Genomic DNA, 21,901 nt, shown 5'->3' on the forward strand with positions numbered 1-21,901 from the left:
CCCACCTTGAGGGCTGCTGATCTCATCATTGTCTGACCCATGTTCCCAGCTGTACTTCAGGATGATAACAGAGTGTAATTATGCTATTCACAGTACCTGTAAAATAAAGCTTCTTCCCATAGCTGCTACAGTATTTGGAAACTCATTTTCTAGAGCACTGGGTCTGGGTGATAAGGCCCATGCTTATGGATCAAATTTACAGTTGCTGTGAACCACAAGGTCCAGTTTTAGGTGAGAAAAACTAAAGCTTGGATCCACAACACGTAAAGATTTTCTGTGACGGCCTAAGGCCCACGCACGAATGGAACTGATCTAGTAACAACGGAGCAAAAATCAGTTGCCCCTTAAAATGTAGGAGGATACAAAGACAAGGCAGCCAGCCTGGCTTCCCGGGGAGCCGGGCAGCCGTTACCCCGGCCCCGCGCCCCTCACCGCGGGCTGGCCAACGGCCTGGGGGGGGCGAGGAGATCCACCCTCCCCTCACCGGCCCGGCCCCCTCAGCCGACACCGGGATTAACCCCCGACACCGCGATGCACTCGTGATGGCGCGGGCGCAGGTCAGGGCCCTGTCGTCCCCCGGCACTCACCGTCTCCAAGGGCGCATGCGCGGGGCAGGCGCACGCGCAGAGAGCGGGGCCAGCCGAGGCCCCGCCCACCCCCGCGGCTGTTGGTGGCGCGAGACGGGGGGAGGGCGCGGAGCGGGGTGCGTCTCGTCCCGGACGGTTGCGCGGGAACTTGCGTAACACGCGCGGCCGCCGTCGCCGCGTCCTCCGTCGCTTCCTCCTTCTTTCCCCTCCTCCTTCCCCTCCGAAGGTGCCGCGCGAAGGCCAGCGGCGGAGCTGTTCCGCCTTGAGGGAGCCCGGGCGCGGCTCCCGCTCCGCCACGGCCCCCGCCACGGCCCCCGCCGCGGTGCGGCCCCCGCCGCGGCGCCATGATGAGACGCACGAAGCCCGAAGTGGAGCGGTACGTCGCCTCCGTGCAGGCTGCCGCGCCTTCCCCCAGAGAGGTGAGCGCTGCCGGCGGCCGGCCCCGGCGGGGGCCGCCAGCGGACCTTCCGCGGCCTCGTCTTTCTCCCCCGCGCCGGCTCCGGGGGGCGTTGCGGCTGCTGGCGGCCGCCCGGCCCGGCCCGGCTCGGTGCGGCCCGTGGTGGGGCCCCTTCCCGCCTCGCGTGGCGCCAGGCCTGAGCGGCGGCTCGCGTGGGGCGGCGGCGGCCTCCTGGGAGGCCTCGCTGCTCCTGCCCTGCCGGGGAGGGGGCGGCCGCTTTCCGCGTGTACTGCGGCTCCCCGCGCCGTTACGGGCGTTGCGGCGCTCGGGCTCGGTCTGTCCTTCCTCATCCCCGGCGGGAAGGGGGGTTGTGGTGTCTCTGGGTGTATTTCTGAGTCCGTATTTGTTCAGGGGTTCTTGAAGTCCGGTGAGGTGGGGGAAGCTGCTGTGAGGAAGGGTGTGTATGGGGTTTCGCTTGCTAGAGGTGCTTCCCCTAGGCAGGAGCAGTGGTTTACCAGAGCTGTGCACCTGCCTTTTACACCTGGTAGGTCCTAGAGTAGTTTTAAAGAGTCCACTAGCTCTCTTAAGTATGAGTACAGAATTTCTTCAGTTTTGTGAGAGCATGGTTGCTAAGTTTCCTGAATTTCTTTTTGCAGAAATAAGAAACTCAAATAGGGAATATGCGAGACTTTCAGTTTTCTTTTATGTGCCATGTGGTTGATATTTTTGTCTGTATGACTGCTTTGTGAAGTAACAGTATTAAGAGAGGGAGAGCTGGGAGAAAATAATTTTCCTAATGTATTTTAGTAACTGGACAGAGGGATGAGGAACTGCATGATTGGTTACTATTTTCTATTATATCTGGAAAATGGTGTACAGGTCACAGTAAGCAGTCTGATGCAATTCATGGGAGCTATTTAATCCTGAAAGATCCTGTCTGCTGCTCTGAATTGATTTTATTGCAGAGGTAGAATATTCAGCAGTGTGTTGTATAGTGTGAATGCATCCATGTTCACCATTATGCAGTAGGGTCTTTATGCAGGGCCTGCATATATCATCATCATTTGTATCTTTCCCAGTGGCAACAAAGTTGTCCGGTGACTTTGTTTAATTGACTTGGGTGCTGCTTAGACCAGACACTGTCAAATACATCACTGCCAGAATCAGAGATGCTCTTTAATCGTTTTGATATTCACACTGAACAACAACAACAACAAATTATTACTCTTCTGTTGTGCTTAAGGCCAACTGATGCATATTTAGGGTGGAGGGTTTTTGTTTTGTTTTTTTAAGTAATGCTTACAACTAATTGTATAGCACAGTCAGTGGTGGCAATCATTACTGGTTTTCTTGTTGTGTTGATTTGGGGGGACTTACAGGGCTGCAAAGCATTTATTTTGAGGTTTCTTTTCATCAGTGTTTAAAAGGAGATGCCAAGTGTGACTCTACTCTGACATGTGTCAATGTTTCCTTTTTATAATATGCTTGAAAAATACAGACTGAAACCTTGAAGTATCTTAGGAAGCCTGCTTTCGTTCTAAACCACTTCTTAAAATTTTGCATGAATAGCGGGTATGGAAGATGGAAGGAGGCTAGTAATTCAGGTGTATTCAAAATGTACACGCTTGTTTGGAATCATAGATGTAACTCGTTCCAGCATATATTGGTTCACATGTAAAATCTGCTTTTGAACTGCTACTGGGAGCTCAAGCTTTAAATTTCTGTCCAGTTGACTTTTACCTTGAGGTTTTTGCTTGTGACTTAGTTCTTGCATTCATTCCTTTCATGCTTTTCCTCCTGTCCATGCTTCTGCCATCTTGCTCTCTGCCTGATTCTTTTAGTTTTGCCTTTGTTGCTTCCTTGTTCTACCCCCCCAAAAAATACCTCTGGAGATGTTTCACCTTTTGCCCATAGAGTGCGTATGGTCAAGTTATCTTAGGCTGACAACATCAGAAATAAACTACTGCATAAATATCTTTTACCCAAACTGAGAATGACTTGGGTAGAAATGACTTTTTCCTCAAACATATTAAAACAGTAGTGTCTGATGACAGTGTATTACAGCAGGGCTAGATGACAGGTCTTTCTTAGTTTATAGGATTTTTTTTTTCTTTGCTACATTGCAACAAAAGAGATTAAATGTAGCTGACCCGATTCTTCCCCTCTCTTTAATCAGAAGTGTTTATGAAATGCCACAGGTGTAAGGGCTTGTTGCTTGCTTCGCTTGTAATCTCTATTTTGTCTAGTAGCCTTTCCCAATTAAAACTCTTACTGTTTTCATTCTTAATCCTACATCTCTCAAAACCAAACTCTTAAATGTGAGGTAGGTTTGAGCTGATAACTAGTTGTCAAATTCAGTCATTTAAAAGTATTATGCACTGCTGAAAAGAAGGGTCACCCTATTGAATTATTTTTAAAGTACCATATGTCTAAAGTATGTCTGTCATGGTTTTTTTTTTCCTTCAGAAATCGATGAAAGGATTCCTCTTTGCTAAGCTGTATTTTGAAATAAAAGAATATGAACTTGCTAAAAGGTAATGTGTTGATGTATGTTTGTTTTTCTGTTCTCTAAAGTGTAAGAGAAAAGTTAAATTACTATGAAGTAGACCAGAGAAACCAAGATCAATATCATGCTGTTTTAAGGTAGCAGTAAATGTGGGTATTAAGTGCCATTTCAATCTTTATAAAACAACTTAAAAGTAGATTAATTATGTCGTGCTGAAAAACTTACCTGGGTCAAATGGCTTTTTTGTCTCATTGCATTATGTAGTTCTTACTGTTTCTGCAAACTGCTGCTTTTTTTTTTTTTTAACAAAGAGAAATACGCTGGCAGTAACTAGCATCTGGACATGTAAAACAATGTTGTTTCTTACTTTCAGGTCCAGACAAACTATCTGGAACAAAATATGTTTATACTTTCTGTATGGCAGATTAAGTTATCATTATAGCTTGGGGGGTGGGGAGTATTATTGAAAAGTATTGGTCAGGTAACTGACTTTTTTCCTTTCCATAGGTATATATCTACATACCTCAATGTACAAGAGAGAGATCCCAAAGCACACAGATTTCTTGGACAGATTTACGAAGCTGAGGATAACATAGAAAAAGCTTTTGGGTGTTACAAGGTGAGTACTACGCTGACCCATAATGTCCTGCTTTATTCCTTTATAAATGGACTTTTAAAATCCTTTTGTGCTGGACATTCTCAAACCCACAGAAGGAAAAATGTTCCTGGGGAAAATGTATTATGTATAAACATTTGGCAATGGAAGGCATGTGAAGCACTGCAGAAGAGACTCTTCACTTGATATCACTTGCTTCAGTAGTATATTTTAAGTTGATTCTTTGTTGGTTTTTTTTTCTGGACTTGATCTTTGTGCTACGTGCTGTTAAATTCTTCCCGTGCCATACATTGCCTTTTGGACTAAGGATCTGTAACTGTTGTAGAATTCCTTAATGTGGACTGTGATGACAATAGGAATCTAGTTGCTACTAGAAGACTGTAGGCCTAGTGTGGTTTTTTCGGTTGGTTTTGGAGGGGGTGGAGCAGAAGGGAGGGGCAAATTAATTTTGATTAGGCAAGCGTATAAATGTCAAATTCCCAATTGAAATGTCTTTGTTCTGCTTTTGGGGAGGAAGATGATGTGCACAAAAGTCTGGTTGCCAACACAGCTCCATGAAGTACTGTCACACTTCTTAAACTGTGTACCTTAACTGTTTTGTTTTGGTTTTTTTTCCAAAAGTATCCACATCTGGCTAGACTAGAGGGCCATGTAATCTTACTGCCTGTGTATTACAGTAGCTGCTGGTAGATGCAGAGGAGCTAGCTTTTGCATTATTTCTCTTATGCCCTTCTGAATTCCAGCAGTTGTATCTGGATGCTGTAACCTAATGCTGGCATTTAGAAAGGCCTTCTTAATGTATTCTGTATTGATAGATCTAACTAATTTGAATAGCTGAGTCTGTGGGGGTATAATTCTTTCCTGTTCTGTGTGGATCGTAAGATCAAGTTACTTTTTTTTTTTCCTTCTCTGTGGTGAAAACTAGCGTTCAGTGGAGTTGAACCCAACACAGAAAGATCTTGTATTGAAGATTGCAGAGTTACTATGCAATAACGACATTACTGATGGAAGAGCAAAATACTGGGTTGACAGAGCTGCTAAGCTCTTCCCTGGGAGTCCCGCTGTTTACAGGCTGAAGGTAAATTCCAAATTACTTCTGTGGCTCAAAGAAACTTTCAGCATCTGACTGGAGTGCTTTTTGCATGTCACCTCCCACAAAACTTCCTGGCTAAATTGTTTTAGAATCTTTAATATTAAATCTATTAGATGTTACTTTCTTTGCAGTCTGACATTTTTATCTAGCTTTCAAGAAAGCTGCAGCTACAGGCTTTCATACTCTTTTTAGTGTTTCAAGGTTAATCCTCTTCAAAAATGCTGAGGAACTGTGTTGGTTATCACATCTGAGAAGTTGAGACTAGATAGGCACTGCATGATATTTCTGTTTTGTCACCTGCAGGAAGGTAGCAGGCCCGTGAACTCAGACTTTCTTGCTCTACACTGCTTTTTTGGTTTTAAATCTGTATTATGGCCAACTCTGCAGAGTGTGAGAAATGCTGTAATTTTCAAGTACTGTGTAAATGCTTTGTCATGCAGTCTGTCTTTTGCACAAGTATATTAATTTTGTGTAGTTAGGCAGCAACCATATTGAAGTCTTAAGATGTCTGTTGTTTTTAAGCAAGGTAGTCTATGGCAGGGTATGCTGTCACTGAACAGCACTGGTCTGACAAGCACTTACCGTTGGTAAGAGGCAAATTCTTCTGACGATTTTCTTCTATGATAGTTACCTCCATTTTAAAATATTTGAGTATTTCATCAAGCTTGATGTAATGCCTGAAAGCTATTAAGAGTAGTGTAGTTCGAGTGGTGTAGTCTGTGTAGTGGAGGAAAGAAAACCGGTACTGTAGCTGCTGAAAAGACTCGTGGGAAATGAAATATTAACATGTTGTCTTCATGTTTAACAGGAGCAGTTATTAGATTGTAAAGGTGAAGATGGATGGAATCAGCTTTTTGACTTGATTCAAGCAGAGCTTTATGCAAGACCAGATGATGTCTACATAAACATCAGACTTGTTGCACTCTACCGTTCAAATAATAGATTAAGAGATGCTGTGCTCCATTGTCAGGAGGCAGAGAAGAAAATACCTTTGCAGTCAAGCTTGGAATGGTGTTCCTGTGTTGTAGAGACATTTGAGGTGTTTAATCATGTTTTGATCCTGTGATAGTCTTCCATATCTTTTTAACCGGTCTGTTTCTCTTAGTGCCATTACTCTGACAGCTATTTCTCAAGTGATTTAACTCCTTCAAATGCAAGTCTACTGAAACCAGTGGAATTACAAAATACTTCTTGGGTTTTTTTTAATTGGAATTTTCTCCCCAAAATTAAGCCTTATAGAGCTATTGAGTTTCTAACTTTAAAAGCTGAGTTAGATACAGCAGTTCCATTAGGGATAAAATTGCTTGGGCAAACAGTTCCCTGGAACTTTGCTGCTGAAGAGTATGTTAAGGTCTCACCTGTGAAACTGGATTATGCAGTAAATGCTACTAGTATGTTTTGGAGAAGTACTGCCCTTGCCTTCATGGAAAGATGACTGTTCCTTATCCTGTGATGAACTTTCTTCTTTAGGAATATCTGGAATCTGTACAAGACTTGGAGTCTGATAAAAATAACTGGAGAGCCATCAAGAAAGATCATCTGCTGGCCTATACCAGCTTTGTCAAAATGACACTTTCTTCTAGAGATGTTCAGGAATGCAGAGAGGCACTTGAAAGGTACTGTTTTAACTTCCCCATAGTAAAAAAGAAAATTCTCTAAGAATTCCCTTTTTTTTCCGGGTCACAGAACATCTACCAAACTTCTGTGTCACTTCTTAACTTGTTTGCGGATGTGAGAGGGGATTCTTTGTGCTGGCTTTGTGTGGTGGTTTAGCCCCTGCCGGGGTCTGAGACCACGCGGCCGCTGCCCCTCCCCCACAAAGGGAGTGAAATACAAAGCCCCAAGACTGAAATAAGGAAAGGTTTAATACAACAGTGCAATAGCAACACAACCAACAACAACAATAACAGTAACAGTAATAGTGATAGCAGTGAACAGAGCAAAATAGCTACCAAATACAGCAGTTTGAAGCACGATGTACAAAACCACGAGTGCACCGCGCTCAGCGCCAGGAAAATGTGACCTGCCAGGATGTGACGTCCGCATGGTATCTGAATAACCCGGCTAGAGCTCCCCCCCACTGCTGGGGAAACTTAACCCTATCCTGGTTAAACCAGGACACTTTGTAATGGTTCTTACTGGGTTTGAGCCCCAGGCTATCTTTTGATGGAGATGCAAGCCTTGTTTGAGTAGTCAGCACACAGCCATGGAGAAGACTCATTGATATCCTGGGTCAATTAACTTTGTACCTTCTTTTACTTCTGTAAGAGAATGTAGGTCTGTACTTTGGCAATTCAGTCATCCAGACTTCCCAGGCAATTTAAAAAAAACCCCACCCAACAATAACAATAAAAAGCCAAAACCACCGCTTGTGTATCAGCTTTGTCCTGGTCATTTTGGTCTAAAGTAACGCAACACATAGTGGAATAGTTAGGAACTTTAGGTGTATAGTATAATTGGGAGGGAGGAAGACACTTGCAGTAAGAAGACTCTCCTTCATGGGAAACTGGTGGTGTTGCAGAGCCAGCTAAGCCAGCTGACTTTAAGGCATATCATCTGTGGCACACCTAGAGTAGTACGAAACAGTGTTTGTAGTCAATATATTGAGTAAGATCTGTGTTCCTTTCTTTGTTATCTTTCTTACTGGCTTTTATTGACTTAGCTTTGTTCCCCAATTACACAATGGCTGTTAAATTGTCTTCAGTCTGTTAATCTTGAGTATTTGAAGCAATACAGACAATGGAGGAATACTTAATGCCCAAGTATGTTTTATTTTCTTTTTCTTCTCTAACATTGACCAGAACCATCTTGGGTTTTCTGCAGCCATTTTATTAGAGCTTTTTAAGGTGATTTCATCTGAAGCACTTCCAGGTCATGGCAGTGCTTACAGCCATTATAGTTTTGTCAGGTAATTGAAAGAGTGTTTTTAACTGTTTTCTGGAAAGCCTCTCCTGAGTGGAGGTTGTATACTAGCCTGCAGCTACTCAGATTTCTACAGTACCTTCTATTTTTGAAGAACCTGTCTAGCTGTATTTTAGGCCTTTCTGATAAAGGAAGGAAAGGGAAGAGCAGGGTGACTGGTGCCTCCTGTGTGTCTCTAAATCTGCAGTAGTGAATAGGTTTATCCACGGGGTTTGGGAGAATGGTTTTGAAAGCAGCTGTGCGAAGATGTGCTGAAAAAACACTGTAAATATCTAGGTAATACTTAATATGTTTTACTTCAATAAACAGAAGTTGGGAGCTTTTGGAGTTTGAGACCATTATTGTACTTTCTAGTGCAACTTGGGTTTAAGCAACAGAGACAGTACTAATCATTGATTCATGAAGTTACTTGATTCACAGTTAAATAACATGAACCAAAACCATCTGCTGTAGCTTTTACCAGGACTCTCTTTAGAATTAATCTTCTCTACATTTTAGTTTTGATCGTGTGCTTCAGTCAGTGAAACCATATGTGAATGGGGCTGATGAGTTGTCTCGTACCTTTGTGGAAATGAAAGGACAGCTGTACATGCATGCTGGAACTTTGCTACTGAAAATGGCCCACCACAATGAGGCACAGTGGAGAGCTGTGTGTGAACTAGCAGCATTGTGTTATCTGATAAGTTTCCAGGTAAGTAATTTTTCAGTTTAAGCCTTTAGTTGATGCAGTTCTTGAAATGTTCTTGCTGTGTTGCACTCCTGCGTTCCTGAGATGAACTAGTGTTAGTGTGCTGAAGGAAAGACTCCCTCCTCACTCACCAAACCCTACTCTTTCACAATTCTTTAAAAGTTTTCAAATGACATGAATAGGGTAAAAGTGTATCTTCAGCTGTTTCCCTTGTCCAAGTGCCTTGATTCTTAAAGGCTAGTGAGTTTGTTTCCTACAGTATATTCCTTTTCTGTGCACATACAATATTAGGCTTGTTGCTATAGGGAGCGAAGGGGATGAACCGAATAGTTCCCATATACTTGTTGCATAGACAACAGAACTAAGAAGTCAAGCTTAATTCTTTGCCTTACGAAGTAAAATTGTCCTTTTTATGCAGCTACTTGCATCCCAGGTGTTACTTCGTCTGTGCGTGCTTAATGTTACTTGCAATAGTTATAATTGCCCACCTCGGGGTTTTGTGTGTTTTGGGTGGGTTCCCTGTTCCCTTCCCCACTCCCTGGGATATGTGACATAGTACCTTCAGAATGAATAATGTATTTTTTTTTCTATAGCTTTCTAATGTTAAAAAGAAGCTCGTTTCCTAATTCTTAAAACTAATTTAAATGATCCATTCTTATTGTGAAAAAGCTGTAACAATTTTCTCCTTCACCAGGTTCCTAAACCGAAGTCAAAACTAATAAAGGGGGATCAAACTGGAAAAGATGTGCTAGAAATGTTGGCCTGTGATCGCAAAAGCCAGTCTGGTAATAAAAATAGCTACATAGTTCCATTTTAGTGTTATGGATAGTTACTTTAAAGGCTGAGTGGCTTGTTAAAGAACACATTCGTTACCTTGAAATGTGACGTTAACACTTCAATATGCAATAAAACCTTCTAGATTCTGATTACATATGTGAAACAAAACAGTAGTTTGATCCTGACACCTAAAGTTTTTTTCTCTTTTGCATGCTAGTAGAGTGTATTGTCTTTTTTCAAGTGTATTTTTTTCCTCCTTTTGCCTCTCTACCACACTAAGATAGAATTTAACTTTTATGGTCTCTTAATCTACAGGCTTCTGCCTGCTGATACTATTTTGCAAGTATTGTTAGCTCCAAGAGGAAAAGAAAACATGACTGTTTCCCTGTCCTTTCCATCCTCTTACTTACTCATCATCTTTGCTCTTCTTGCTGCTGAGAATAGACAGTTTTTCTGTTTACAAACTCTTGCAGGACCTAGGTGAAAACAAATGAACCCACTAGACATCACGTTCAGTTTTTTCAAAATGGATTTTGTTAAGACAGACTTCTACTTGTATTACAGCTACTTCCTTTAAGGACAGTTGCAATGCCCCTAGAGTAGTAATAATAAGAAGATGGTTTTGTTTTCCTGAAGAACTGGATTTACAGATGCCTTGGGATTGTTGTCACTAAAAGCTTGGAAAGCCTATGTGCTGAAACACTGACCTAATTACAGAGAGAACATAACAATCTGTAGGTTTCATAAGGGGAAATCCTGATTCCTGCCCAGCCTTCAGTAGCAAAAGCAGACCAGTGTATCAAATATTACTTTCCTTATGTTCACTGCTTTATTTATGTGAAGTGATGATTTTTGTTTTCTAGGTCATATGCTGCTGAACTTAAGCCATGGCAAGCAAGACTTCTTTAAAGAGATTGTGGAATCATTTGCAAACAAGAGTGGTTCATTTACGTTGTTTGATAGCCTGTTTGAGAGTGGAGCTTCTAGAGAGAGATCTTTTATTGGCACAGATGATATTGGAAATGTCAGTACACAAGCACCAGTGCAAGCGGAACTTAATAAATACGATATTGGTAAGAGGTGTTAATTTCTGAAACTCAACACAACTTTCTGTACCAGAAGCTCTTCTACAAATACTTCATATTGCAACAGAAGACAAATATCTGAAGTAACTGTCCAAAGTTGCCCTAATGGCCTAGGCAAGACTTAACCACTTCTTTACTTTGCATTAAGTTTATTGAATAATACCTTAAATATTTTGGAGAAGTAAATAGGTTTGCTAAAAATAGCCACCTATTGGACTGAATACCATGAGGATGGAAGCGAAGGGAAATCTGAGACTCAACCCTTAGAAGCTTAACGGTTTGATGGCTTGAGCACTCAGATGAACTGTCTATTTAATATGTTTGGCTAATTTGAAATTCGTAATCTTCCACAAGTGAAAATTGGAATCTGAATTGCTCATTGATCTGCAAAGTATCTTCAGCTGCTCTGACAGTGATATGTGAAACCCAGCTTTGATCAGATTCAAGTCCTGCTGACTTGTAGGAAGTTGACATCTGCATCCAACTTTGTTTTTGCACAGGTGCTGTTCAAATGCACAATGGCAGTCTTCAGCACCTTGTGTGGCTTGGCTTGCAGTGGAACTCCATGTCAGTCTTACCCCCAATGCGCAAATGGTTAAAACAGCTCTTTCATTTGCCCCAAGAAACATCGAGACTTGAGACAGATGCTCCTGAATCCATTTGCCTTTTGGACCTTGAAGTAAGTAAACTTCACAAGTTCTTAAGTGTATGATTTAAGGTTTTTTTTGGTTTTTAATACCTTTTATTTATTTTTACAAAAACAGGTATTCCTACTTGGGGTGGTATTCACTAGCAACTTGCAATTGCAAGAGAACTTTAATTCTCACTACGGCGTGCATCAGCCTCAATTCTTATTGTTGCAAGTGTGCAAACAGCTCTATACGGAAAATCAAAGATCCTGGTGGGATGCCGTTCGTACTCTTACTCAGAGAAAAACAATGTAAGGCTTTTTCAGTTTGGAAATGTTTGACCAAGCCTTTAGGCAGCTTCTGCTACAGCGGCTTGGATTTGTCCTGATAGATACTTGTAAAGTTAAATTTCTTTTTTGACATATTTTGGACTATGAAGCTTTGTTACAGTAGGGACTTGATATACTTGAAAGACTTCTAAAAATGGAATTTTCATTTCGAACAATGCATTTTTAAACTAGAGGCAGGTTAGGACTAAAACTGCAGGTTATATTCATCAAGCAAATGACATGTGAACAGATGAAAAGTAGAGAATGCTAATCAAGGAATATTTCTTCTGATATTTAGACCAGGAACAGCAGCAAAACTGAGGCTTACCGTACAGCGTGGAATAAGTACTCTGCGAACACTGGAGAAGCATGGCCTTCAACCTGCCTTAATTATACACTGGGCAAAAAGCCTGCAAAAAACAGTAAGCTGAGATTGTTTTTAAATATGTAGATGCTGAAGTGTTTTTCTCCCTTATTTTCCAAACTATAAACAGACTGGGGAGGTGGAATCAGATGAGAAAGTATTATTGAGAACTGCTGTTTATTTTGTCAGGCAGATTAGTTGCTCTAGTCACCCTATGAAGTACTCTGTCTTAAACTGTATTGTTATTGTCTACATGTATGTTACTGTACGTAGTTCTTGAGATAAACCTCCCTAAGGTTTATCTCAAGTGTCGGAGAAGCACTCAAAACTTTTCAAGAAAACAGGGGAAGGATACGTATGAATAGCATTTTGACTTGAATTTGTTGAAATTATGTGTGCTTCTGTTCCTTTTTCACCAGGGCATTAACCTTAACTCCTTCTATGATCAGAAGGAATACATTGGACGAAGTGTCTACTACTGGAAGAAAGTTTTGCCTATGCTGGAGACTATAAAAAAGAAGAGGAGTATTCCTGAACCTATCGATCCTCTTTTCAAACACTTCCATAGTGTAGACATTCAGGTACAGATTGAATAAGCCAAAGCTGAAGTAAGAGAAGGTCTATGTCAGAAACTTACATAGTTGTGGGATTTCTCTCTGTGTTGTACAGCTCATGCTGTTACTACTATAAAACTTAATGGTTTGGTAATATCAGTCTCTGATAAAGGGGGGAAAAATATCTCCTTACAACTTTATTTTTGCCTGTGTATATGATTTGAAGACACTGAACACCCTTAGTACCAACTTCCTTTAAAAAGCATTTTCCCTGTATTACAGGAAAAAAAAATAACGGTTGCATTATTCCATTGTTAAGTATGAGTTGTCTTTCACTTTCTTCGTAGGTCTTTCAGGTTGCGGCGTATGAAGAAGAGGCACGTATAGCATTTGCAATATTGGATGCAGTTGATGGCAAAACTGATGATGCTTTATTAGCATTTGAAGCTATTAAGAATGTGGTTTCATACTGGAATCTTGCCATGGTAAGTTTATAAATAGCATTACCCTGAAATGCTTTCCTTTATTCAGTTGCCTTCTGACTGATCCTAATTAATCTGCATCCTGTTTTTTAGATCTTCCAAAGAAAGGCAGAAGATGCTGAAAATGATGCCATACTGCCAGAAGAACAAGAAGAACATAAAACCTATCTTCTTAAAAGCAAGCATTATCTAATGAAGATCATTGAGGAAAGCTCCTCAGATATGTTAGTAGCTGAGAAAGTAAGTAATTCTTGCTTTAAAAAGATTTGGTGGCTTTGATTACTGTTTCAAAATGAAACCGTTTGCATTTCTGTTAGCTTTTTTAGACCAGGCTTTGCATTAAGGCAAGTTAAACTTATTTCTTAAGGCAAATAACCTTTTTAGCACCAGTGGGCTGATAAACTCTGGGTAACTTCTGTAACCTACCAGATCATGCAGTATTCCAACTACTTTGTGGATGAAGACTTTAATGGAAACAAATAGTTTTTGCCACTGCCTTTTTATAGAAGTCAATAGTTTGAAAAAATAGAATTAATGTTTGTGTGAATTGTTTTCTTGCAATAATCTTAACAGATTAAGAGCTTTGCTGAAAAAACAGTATTTGTGTAATGAAAGCCTTGTGAATTGTTCAGGTAGAATTCTGAATGTCATCTGTTTTTGTTCTGAGAGAGAATTGTAATTGTGGCTCCTGTTTCAAATAACTTTCTAGCTGCCGGTGTCTATTGAAACTGTGAGGGAAATGCTAGATACAGTGATCCAGGAACTTGGTGAGAATGGAGAAGAGGGAAATCCTGCCTTCAGAAATGGTCTGTCACGAGCTGTAGATTCAGAGATGAAACATTCTACTCCATCACCAACAAAGTTCTGTCTTTCACCGACTAAGAGCTACAAGGTATATTAGCCAGCTGGTATTTCAGGGTATTGTTATGTTTGAAGAAAAATACACAAGAGTCAATTAACTTTTTTTTTTCCTAGTTTTCTCCTAAAACTCCTCCTCAGTGGGCAGAAGATCACAGATCTATACTTCAAATGATCTGTCAGCAAGTGGAAGCTTTAAAGGTAAACAATTTTGTCACCATATTCAGTGAAGCATAGTTGGCCTTTTAGTTATGGTAAGGATTTAGTGATAATAGTATGGGCAACTTACAGTTCCTAGACTACTACTTAAATTGGTGGAATTATCTTCTGTAAACATCTGACTAAATTGAGTGCAAGAGTAAATCTTTTTGCTAAAAAACTCTTATTTGGGATTTGGGCAGGAGTGCAAAGGCAAACCTGTCTAAGGACTTCATGCAGAAAGAGTTCTGCTTTTATCAGCTTGCTAGCTTGCTTCTCATCCACTTGGCTCATTTTTCTTGTTTCTGGCTTTAGAAAACAATCTTAGTATTTGTACTGCATGGGCAGATCTTGGATGATTCTGGCAGGTACTTGGTAATTTTTAGTTGTTTGGTTTTTTTCCCGGAGGTTGAACATGCTTTTAAATAGCAAGAGGGTAGGGATGATTCCTTATGTTTTCTTCTACAAATACCTTTATCATATATACTTACGCTCTTGATTGGCACACTGTCTTGACAGAATGAAATGCAAGAAATGAAACTTAATAATTCCAACTCAAATGCATCATCTCATCGGTGGCCTGCAGAAAGCTATGGAACAGATACAATGTCAGAGGGTTATCAGAGAGCCCAAAATCTTCATGAAGCTCCATTAACAGGTAAGTTGTTGCTGAATTTTTATCTAAATGCTTAGCTAAACCAAGTAAGACTTTTCAAAATAAGGCAGAAATGTTTTAATGATTCACAATTAAAAACTGATTGTTGGGGAGAGTCCATTCAAAAAAATCAAGTATAAACTGTTCCTATTGTTACTTTTTAGTTGCTACCACTGGCCCATCTGTTTACTACAGCCAGTCACCTGCTTATAACTCTCAGTATCTTCTCAGAACTGCCGCAACCAATGTAACACCAACGAAGGTGAGAACAAATCTATCCACTTAAGCTACTTACAATGATCTACTGAAAATGACTGCTTTTGATTCTGTATGTAGTTGGATTTGGATATAGTTGCAGTTCCTTATATAGTATTTGGTAAACTTGGACTTCTAGGGATAAACTGATAATTTACTTTTCTGCCTAATTTTTGGCATGTGGGGCTTGGGAGGAAAAGCTGTCATGTCTGTAATATGTTAGTACGTGTCCCCTACAGGGTATGTATGATAGCACTTTATTTTTTTTCCCCCTGAAGTAGTATGACAAAAGAGAGTGGGGTTTTCAATGCTTTTTCATTAAAAACAACCCACTCATCTTGTGTCCCTTTTTCAGTGTTTGTTTTCAGATGCTCTTCAAGATTTAAACTAATCAGTTTAGGTTAAAATTAGTTTAGATTTAAACTATTGAAAGTATGCCCTGCTTTTAAGAGTACATGTTACATGGGCTTCGGCACGGTAAGACTTCATCCTCTGTGTTACCATAATAAGCAAAGCAATTGTTTTCTGCTTTTTGTTTAGGCTCCTGTCTATGGCATGAACCGACTTACACCTCAGCAACATATATATGCTTATCAACAACCGATGCATACACCGCCACTGCAAAATACTTCTGCTTGTATGTTTTCCCAAGAAATATATGGCACACCTCTGCGTTTTGATTCTCCTGCTCCTGGACTCATTTCACCTCGTGGGGGTGACGATTATTACAACTATAGTGTTCCACAGGCAAGCACAAATCCACCGTTGCCTGAACCAGGCTATTTCACAAAGCCTTCAGTCCCACCACCAGCTTTAAAGCCTGCAGAATCAAAAGTGATAGAATTTCCAAAATCTAAATTCGGACAGCCAGGAACAGCAGAAGGATCAAAAACATCTCTGCCAACACCAGCACAGTCGAGTCAGCCAACAACTTTTAAATTCAACACTAACTTCAAGTCCAACGATGGAGACTTTACTTTTCCTTCTCTTCAAGTTGCGACGCAGCCTCCTAATGCAGCTTTTAACAGCAGCGAAAGCCTCCTTGATCTTCTGACATCTGATAAACCTTTACAGGATGATAGATATATCGAACAAAAACCAGTTAACGATCAGACAAATAGTCAAAGAAATATTTTCAATTTTGGCAATAAACACACTTCAGGCATCTCTTTTCGAGAAAGCGTGGGACAAAATGCACACAAAAACCTGGGTTTTGAGAAGAGCGATATGTTCAGTGTCCAAGAACCCAGCAAGCTTGTATTCATGACTTCAAATTCAGATTTGGCCAATAGAAGTCATGAAACAGAGGGAGGAAGCACTCATGGTGGAGATGAGGATGATGATGGTCCTCATTTTGATCCTGTGGTGCCACTCCCTGACAAGATTGAAGTAAAGACAGGCGAGGAAGATGAAGAAGAATTCTTCTGCAACAGAGCCAAGCTCTTTCGTTTTGATGCAGAATCTAAAGAATGGAAAGAAAGGGGTATTGGAAATGTGAAAATACTGAAACATAAAGTATCTGGCAAATTTCGTCTCTTAATGAGACGGGACCAAGTGCTGAAAATCTGTGCAAATCACTACATAAATACTGATATGAAATTAACTCCAAATGCTGGATCAGATAAATCATTTGTATGGCATGCTTTAGATTATGCAGATGAGTTGCCAAAACCAGAACAGCTTGCAATTAGATTTAAAACACCTGAGGAAGCAATGCTTTTCAAAAGTAAGTTTGAGGAGTCACAGAATATTTTAAAAACCTTGGGATCAAATGTTGACACAGTGGTGACTCAGAGTAGTGGGACTGCAAGACAAACGACAGATCAGGACATCAAGGAGCCTAGCAGATCCGTTTCTGGGACCCTGAACTTTGGCTTTCAGTTCCCAAAAGATGGGGTGAGCAGTGAATCTGACAGCAAAGGCAGCCTTACAGCCACACCAGCTGCGTCTGGCCCTACCACTTTTTCGTTTGGAAAGGAAGCTCCGCAAACTGCTGGTGGGTTCGGGCAGCATCTCTTGAAGAAGGATAAGTGGGAGTGTAAAGTATGTTTAGTTCCAAATGAAGCAACTGCAAAGAATTGTGTAGCATGTCAAAGTCCAAATTCAGATGTGTGGGAAACACATGGCACCCCATTAGCTGACTCTGCGGCAAGTTTCAAAGACAGCGGTAACACTGTGCAGGACAAATTTGGGTCTGCTTTTGTGAAAAAGGAAGGTCAATGGGACTGCAGTGTCTGTTTAGTAAGAAATGAACCCACTGCCTCCAAGTGTGTTGCCTGCCAGAATCCAAACAAAACTAGTACAGCGGTATCTGGTCAGCAAACTTCCTCTAAACTTGGCCAAGCAGTTGCTCCAAAGGCTATACAAAATGACTTGGGAACAGCTTTTTCTAAAAAAGAAGGTCAGTGGGACTGCTCTGTATGCCTAGTCCAAAATGAAGCAAAAGATGCGAACTGTCGTTCTTGTCAGAATCCAAACTCTCAAAGTCAACCAAATGTGCCTATACCTACTGTTCAGGCATCCGCTGCTCCCAGGTTTGGTTCCCTTGCTGATGCAAGTAAGCCACAGAAAAATGGATTTGAAGGGCTTTTTGCTAAAAAGGAAGGGCAGTGGGATTGTAGTACTTGTCTTGTGAGAAATGAAGGTTCTTCACCAGCCTGTGTAGCCTGCCAAACACCAAATCCATCTGGTAAGCCCGCCAGTGATGCTTCATCAACTCCTGCTTTTGGCTTCAAAGGCAAATTATCTGAACCTGCTAGAGAACAGTTGGGAACAGGCTTTAAGTGTGATTTCTTAGAAAAGGGCTTTAAGTTTGGTCATGCTGAGCAAGGCAAGACACCGACATTTACATTTCAGATTCCTTCTGATGCTGAAGCTAAGTCCGCAAAGGAAGGATTTAGCTTTTCAATACCAGTGCCTGCAGATGGATTTAAATTTGGGATACAGGAGTCTAGTAAAAATACCACTAAGAAAGATGAGCCATCCAAAGAGTGTACAACTGGCTTCTTAAAAAGCACTGATGAAAAAGACAAAAAGGAACCGCCTTCAGATGGCGGAATTACGTTCCAATTTCAAGAAACAGCAAACAAGGAGAAAGGTGACTTCGTTTTTGGGCAGAATAGCAGCACTTCTACTTTTGCTGAGCTTGCAAAAAGTACTCCTGCAGAAGGTTTTCAGTTTGGCAAAAAAGACCCTAACTTCAAAGGCTTTTCAGGTGCAGGTGAAAAGCTGTTTTCTTCACAGGATGCTAAAACAGATCACAAAGCAAACACATCTGCTGACCTTGGCGAGAAGGATGATGATGTGTATAAGACAGAGGACAGCGATGATATCCATTTTGAACCTATCGTTCAGATGCCTGAAAAAGTAGAACCATTTACAGGAGAAGAAGATGAGAAAGTGTTATATTCCCAAAGAGTAAAGCTGTTCAGGTTTGATCCAGAAACAAGCCAGTGGAAAGAACGTGGGGTGGGCAACCTGAAGATTCTTAAAAACGAAGTTAATGGCAAAGTAAGAATATTAATGCGGCGTGAGCAGGTACTGAAGGTGTGTGCAAATCATTGGATAACAACAACAATGAACTTGAAACAGCTGTCTGGCTCAGATAAAGCATGGATGTGGATGGCCAATGACTTCTCTGATGGTGATGCAAAGCTGGAACATCTGGCAGCAAAATTCAAGACGCCAGAGCAGGCTGAGGAGTTCAAACAGAAGTTTGAAGAATGTCAGAGGCTACTACTAGATATACCACTGCAGACACCCCATAAACTTGTTGATACAGGTAGGACAGCTCAACTTATTCAGAAAGCAGAAGAAATGAAGTGTGGCTTAAAAGATCTCAAAACATTTCTAACGGATGACAAAACTAAACTGTCAGAAGAGGAAAATGTAAACTCTGTTTGTGCCAGCAGTACTTCTGATCTGGTTATAAAGCCGCATGCTGAAAGTACGGGGCCTACCCTGGAATGGGATAACTATGACTTGCGTGAAGAAGCATTGGATGATAGTGTAAGTAGTTCTGTATATGCATCACCTCTTGCAAGTAGCCCTGTAAGGAAAAATCTGTTTAGATTTGGAGAGTCTACCACAGGTTTTAGTTTCAGCTTTAAATCTGCCTTAAGCCCCTCCAAATCTCCTGCCAAACAGAACCAGAGTAGAACATCAGTAGGCACAGATGAAGATTCTGATGTTACTCAAGAAGAAGAGAGAGATGGGCAGTACTTTGAACCTGTGGTACCTCTGCCTGATCTCGTGGAAGTGACCAGTGGTGAGGAAAATGAGCAAGTTGTCTTCAGTCACAGAGCTAAGCTCTACAGATACGACAAAGATGTTAATCAGTGGAAGGAGAGAGGTATTGGGGATATCAAGATATTACAGAACTACGACAACAAACAAGTGCGTATAGTAATGAGAAGGGACCAGGTACTAAAACTCTGTGCCAATCATAGAATAACACCAGATATGAATATGCAACAAATGAAAGGATCCGATAGAGCATGGGTATGGACTGCATGTGACTTTGCAGATGGGGAAAGGAAAGTAGAACTTCTAGCTGTGCGATTCAAGCTGCAAGATGTTGCAGACTCGTTTAAGCAAATTTTTGATGAAGCAAAGCATGCCCAAGAGAGAGACACACTGATAACGCCTCTTTCCTCTCGTGCCAATACGCCGAAGGAATCTCCATGTGGTAAAAATGCTGTAGCTGTACTAGAAGAAACCACCAGAGAAAGAACTGACCTCAGCCATGGTGATGATACTTCTGCTGCAACTGTAGAGGTCGCAGAGGTGTCAAACACTTCTGAAACGCCAACAAAAACAGTGGTTTCTCCTCCAAAGTTTGTATTTGGATCTGAATCTGTCAAGAGCATTTTCAGTAATGAAAAGTCAAAGACATTCACATTTGGAAATACTTCAGCCACTGGTTCTCTCTTTGGCTTCAGCTTTAATCCTCCAAGAAAGAGTGAAGACCATATTCCAGTGTCTCAGAACACAGCACAGAAAGAACTGGAAGCCTCTGAACCACCAAAAAGCTCTAGTGCTCAGAAGCCTCTAGACAGCAAGGTAGACAACTTGCCTGCTTCAACACAAGATGGACCCTCTAACTTCTCATTTAGAATTCTGGAAAAAGGTGAGTGTCAATTGAACTAGTAATTTATTCAACTGTGCAACTTACTAAGCAGTCATCTCTATGCTATTTATTACTCTTTGTTGTCCTGATAATATGTAGTTCCTTTTGGTTTTAATGCGGGTTACCTGTATCTTCACAAATCCTCAAGAGTTTCAACTACAGGAGTGAATTTTAAGTCGTAATTATTTTCATATGAAAATGTATGATACAGGATAGAGTTTTGTTAATTAGTGAGAAGAGGGATTTCAGGTAGGAGCTATAACTCTGAAGTGGTGTACCTGAATCTCAGGCTTAAGTGCTTAAAGAAGGAGCTGTAGATTCACTTTTTGAGACTTAAATAGGTAGTTGGATTGGTAGTGTATGTACCTGAGCCCTTGCTCCCAGTGATGAAGTGTGAGAACAGCAAATGTATGCTTCAGCTAAAATTTGAATTATCCCCATGATTGAACAGACCAGTATTCTAAACTGCTCTCTATATGTTTGTTTGAAGTCTTAATTACTGACCTCTGCAATTTCAGATGTGTAGCTTAACACCAGATGTTAGCCTCTTTCCTTAGCCTTGAAAAGAGAACATGTGATTACATCCTCAGTTACACAGTTTATGACATTGAAAAAAATTCACTTGCAGCAGTTGTGGCTGCGACATGACCACTATAATGTGCTGAAGTGTCTGTGTGAGAAGAATGGGGTTTACTAGCGTTTTAACGGTAGAGTAGTTCTCTTTGAAGGCTTCATGAGCCGCTTCCCATCAGTGCAAGATTGTTTAATCAGATGACAGGTTTTTAATTTACATATTAGTCTCAGAATTATCAAGACACACTGTCTGTCTATTAACTAAAGTATAATAAAGTGATGTGGTGGAAGATGATAGCTGCAGTCTATTCACACGGGTTGGAGAAGCTTGTGTAGAATTAACAGCTGAAATTTCCTACTGTGAAATGGAAGTATGGAATGCTTCCAGAACATAGATAAGTCTGTTTTACCCTTTTAAAATTCCAAGTAAACACTTCTATCCAAACGATTTATTTTTTTAGGATTTAATTTTAGCCTTTTTAAATCTAATCCAATGGCCTTTTGGACAAGCACATCTTCCTTGCAACCCGATAGTAAAGGTATTTACATACTGCACTGAATGTGTGATAAAAACACTTTAGCAGGCATGGACAGTAACTCAACTGTGGCAAAACAGTTGGCTCAGTAATCCTTATAATTAACATGCATGCTGAGGAAGAGTACTTAAAAATTGTGTGTCTGTCTACTGTTATTTGTCCTATTGGAGAATGTCTCTAGCCCTTAGTATGTTAGTATGAGCTAGCACAATGGATGGCCCTGTTTAAGCTTTTGGTTTCTGTTTGCCTTATTTTCTGAAGGTGTCTGCCTTGCAGTTTTCCATCACAGTTTTACTGAACATGCACACTGGATCTCTAAAATGCCCCATTTCCTAAAGAAATTACATTCTCCTGTTGTTTTAGAGAATACATGTCTTAGTGCCTGAGGTCTTCCACTTCAGTGAAATATACTTGAAGATCTCAAGACAGGTTATCCATCAAAGCGCTTGAATGTATTTAGACTCTCTGTTGGAAATGTTTCATTTGGTTTCCCAATTATCAATGTTAACTACTGCACTTTTAAAAACAATGAGTGCACAGAAATGAGAAAGCCAATTTCTTAGCTGCTGCTTATGTGTATATACTTCATGTATAATATGAAGTCCACCTTAGCTGGTCGGGAAACCTTTGCTGAATAACCAATTTGTTTACAATCAGAACCTGTAACTA

The 21,901-nt window shown here is 40.8% G+C and overlaps 1 protein-coding gene across 3 annotated transcripts in view; it reads left to right on the top strand.

The window, feature by feature from the left end:
- Positions 1–682: 682 nt before the first annotated feature.
- The window catches only part of RGPD4 (RANBP2 like and GRIP domain containing 4), a 40,413-nt gene continuing 19,194 nt past the window's right edge, over positions 683–21,901 (top strand). For 2 of the 3 annotated variants that reach the window (XM_074859151.1, XM_074859152.1), the window contains exons 1-20: positions 683–1,006; positions 3,451–3,518; positions 3,998–4,109; positions 5,032–5,184; positions 6,008–6,238; positions 6,670–6,815; positions 8,620–8,812; positions 9,504–9,594; positions 10,450–10,659; positions 11,172–11,350; positions 11,436–11,611; positions 11,928–12,051; positions 12,413–12,574; positions 12,895–13,032; positions 13,123–13,269; positions 13,739–13,921; positions 14,005–14,088; positions 14,605–14,743; positions 14,905–15,002; positions 15,536–20,123. In XM_074859151.1, coding sequence (XP_074715252.1) covers positions 932–1,006; positions 3,451–3,518; positions 3,998–4,109; positions 5,032–5,184; positions 6,008–6,238; positions 6,670–6,815; positions 8,620–8,812; positions 9,504–9,594; positions 10,450–10,659; positions 11,172–11,350; positions 11,436–11,611; positions 11,928–12,051; positions 12,413–12,574; positions 12,895–13,032; positions 13,123–13,269; positions 13,739–13,921; positions 14,005–14,088; positions 14,605–14,743; positions 14,905–15,002; positions 15,536–20,123 — 7,297 coding nt within the window. In that variant the 5' untranslated portion in view covers positions 683–931. Of the gene's footprint in view, positions 1,007–3,450; positions 3,519–3,997; positions 4,110–5,031; positions 5,185–6,007; positions 6,239–6,669; positions 6,816–7,313; positions 7,473–8,619; positions 8,813–9,503; positions 9,595–10,449; positions 10,660–11,171; positions 11,351–11,435; positions 11,612–11,927; positions 12,052–12,412; positions 12,575–12,894; positions 13,033–13,122; positions 13,270–13,738; positions 13,922–14,004; positions 14,089–14,604; positions 14,744–14,904; positions 15,003–15,535; positions 20,124–21,901 lie in introns of those variants that run through there. The other variant, XM_074859153.1, reaches the window with a different exon arrangement.

Source organism: Strix uralensis, chromosome 2, assembly GCF_047716275.1.
Source record: "Strix uralensis isolate ZFMK-TIS-50842 chromosome 2, bStrUra1, whole genome shotgun sequence".
Lineage (NCBI taxonomy): Eukaryota > Metazoa > Chordata > Aves > Strigiformes > Strigidae > Strix > Strix uralensis.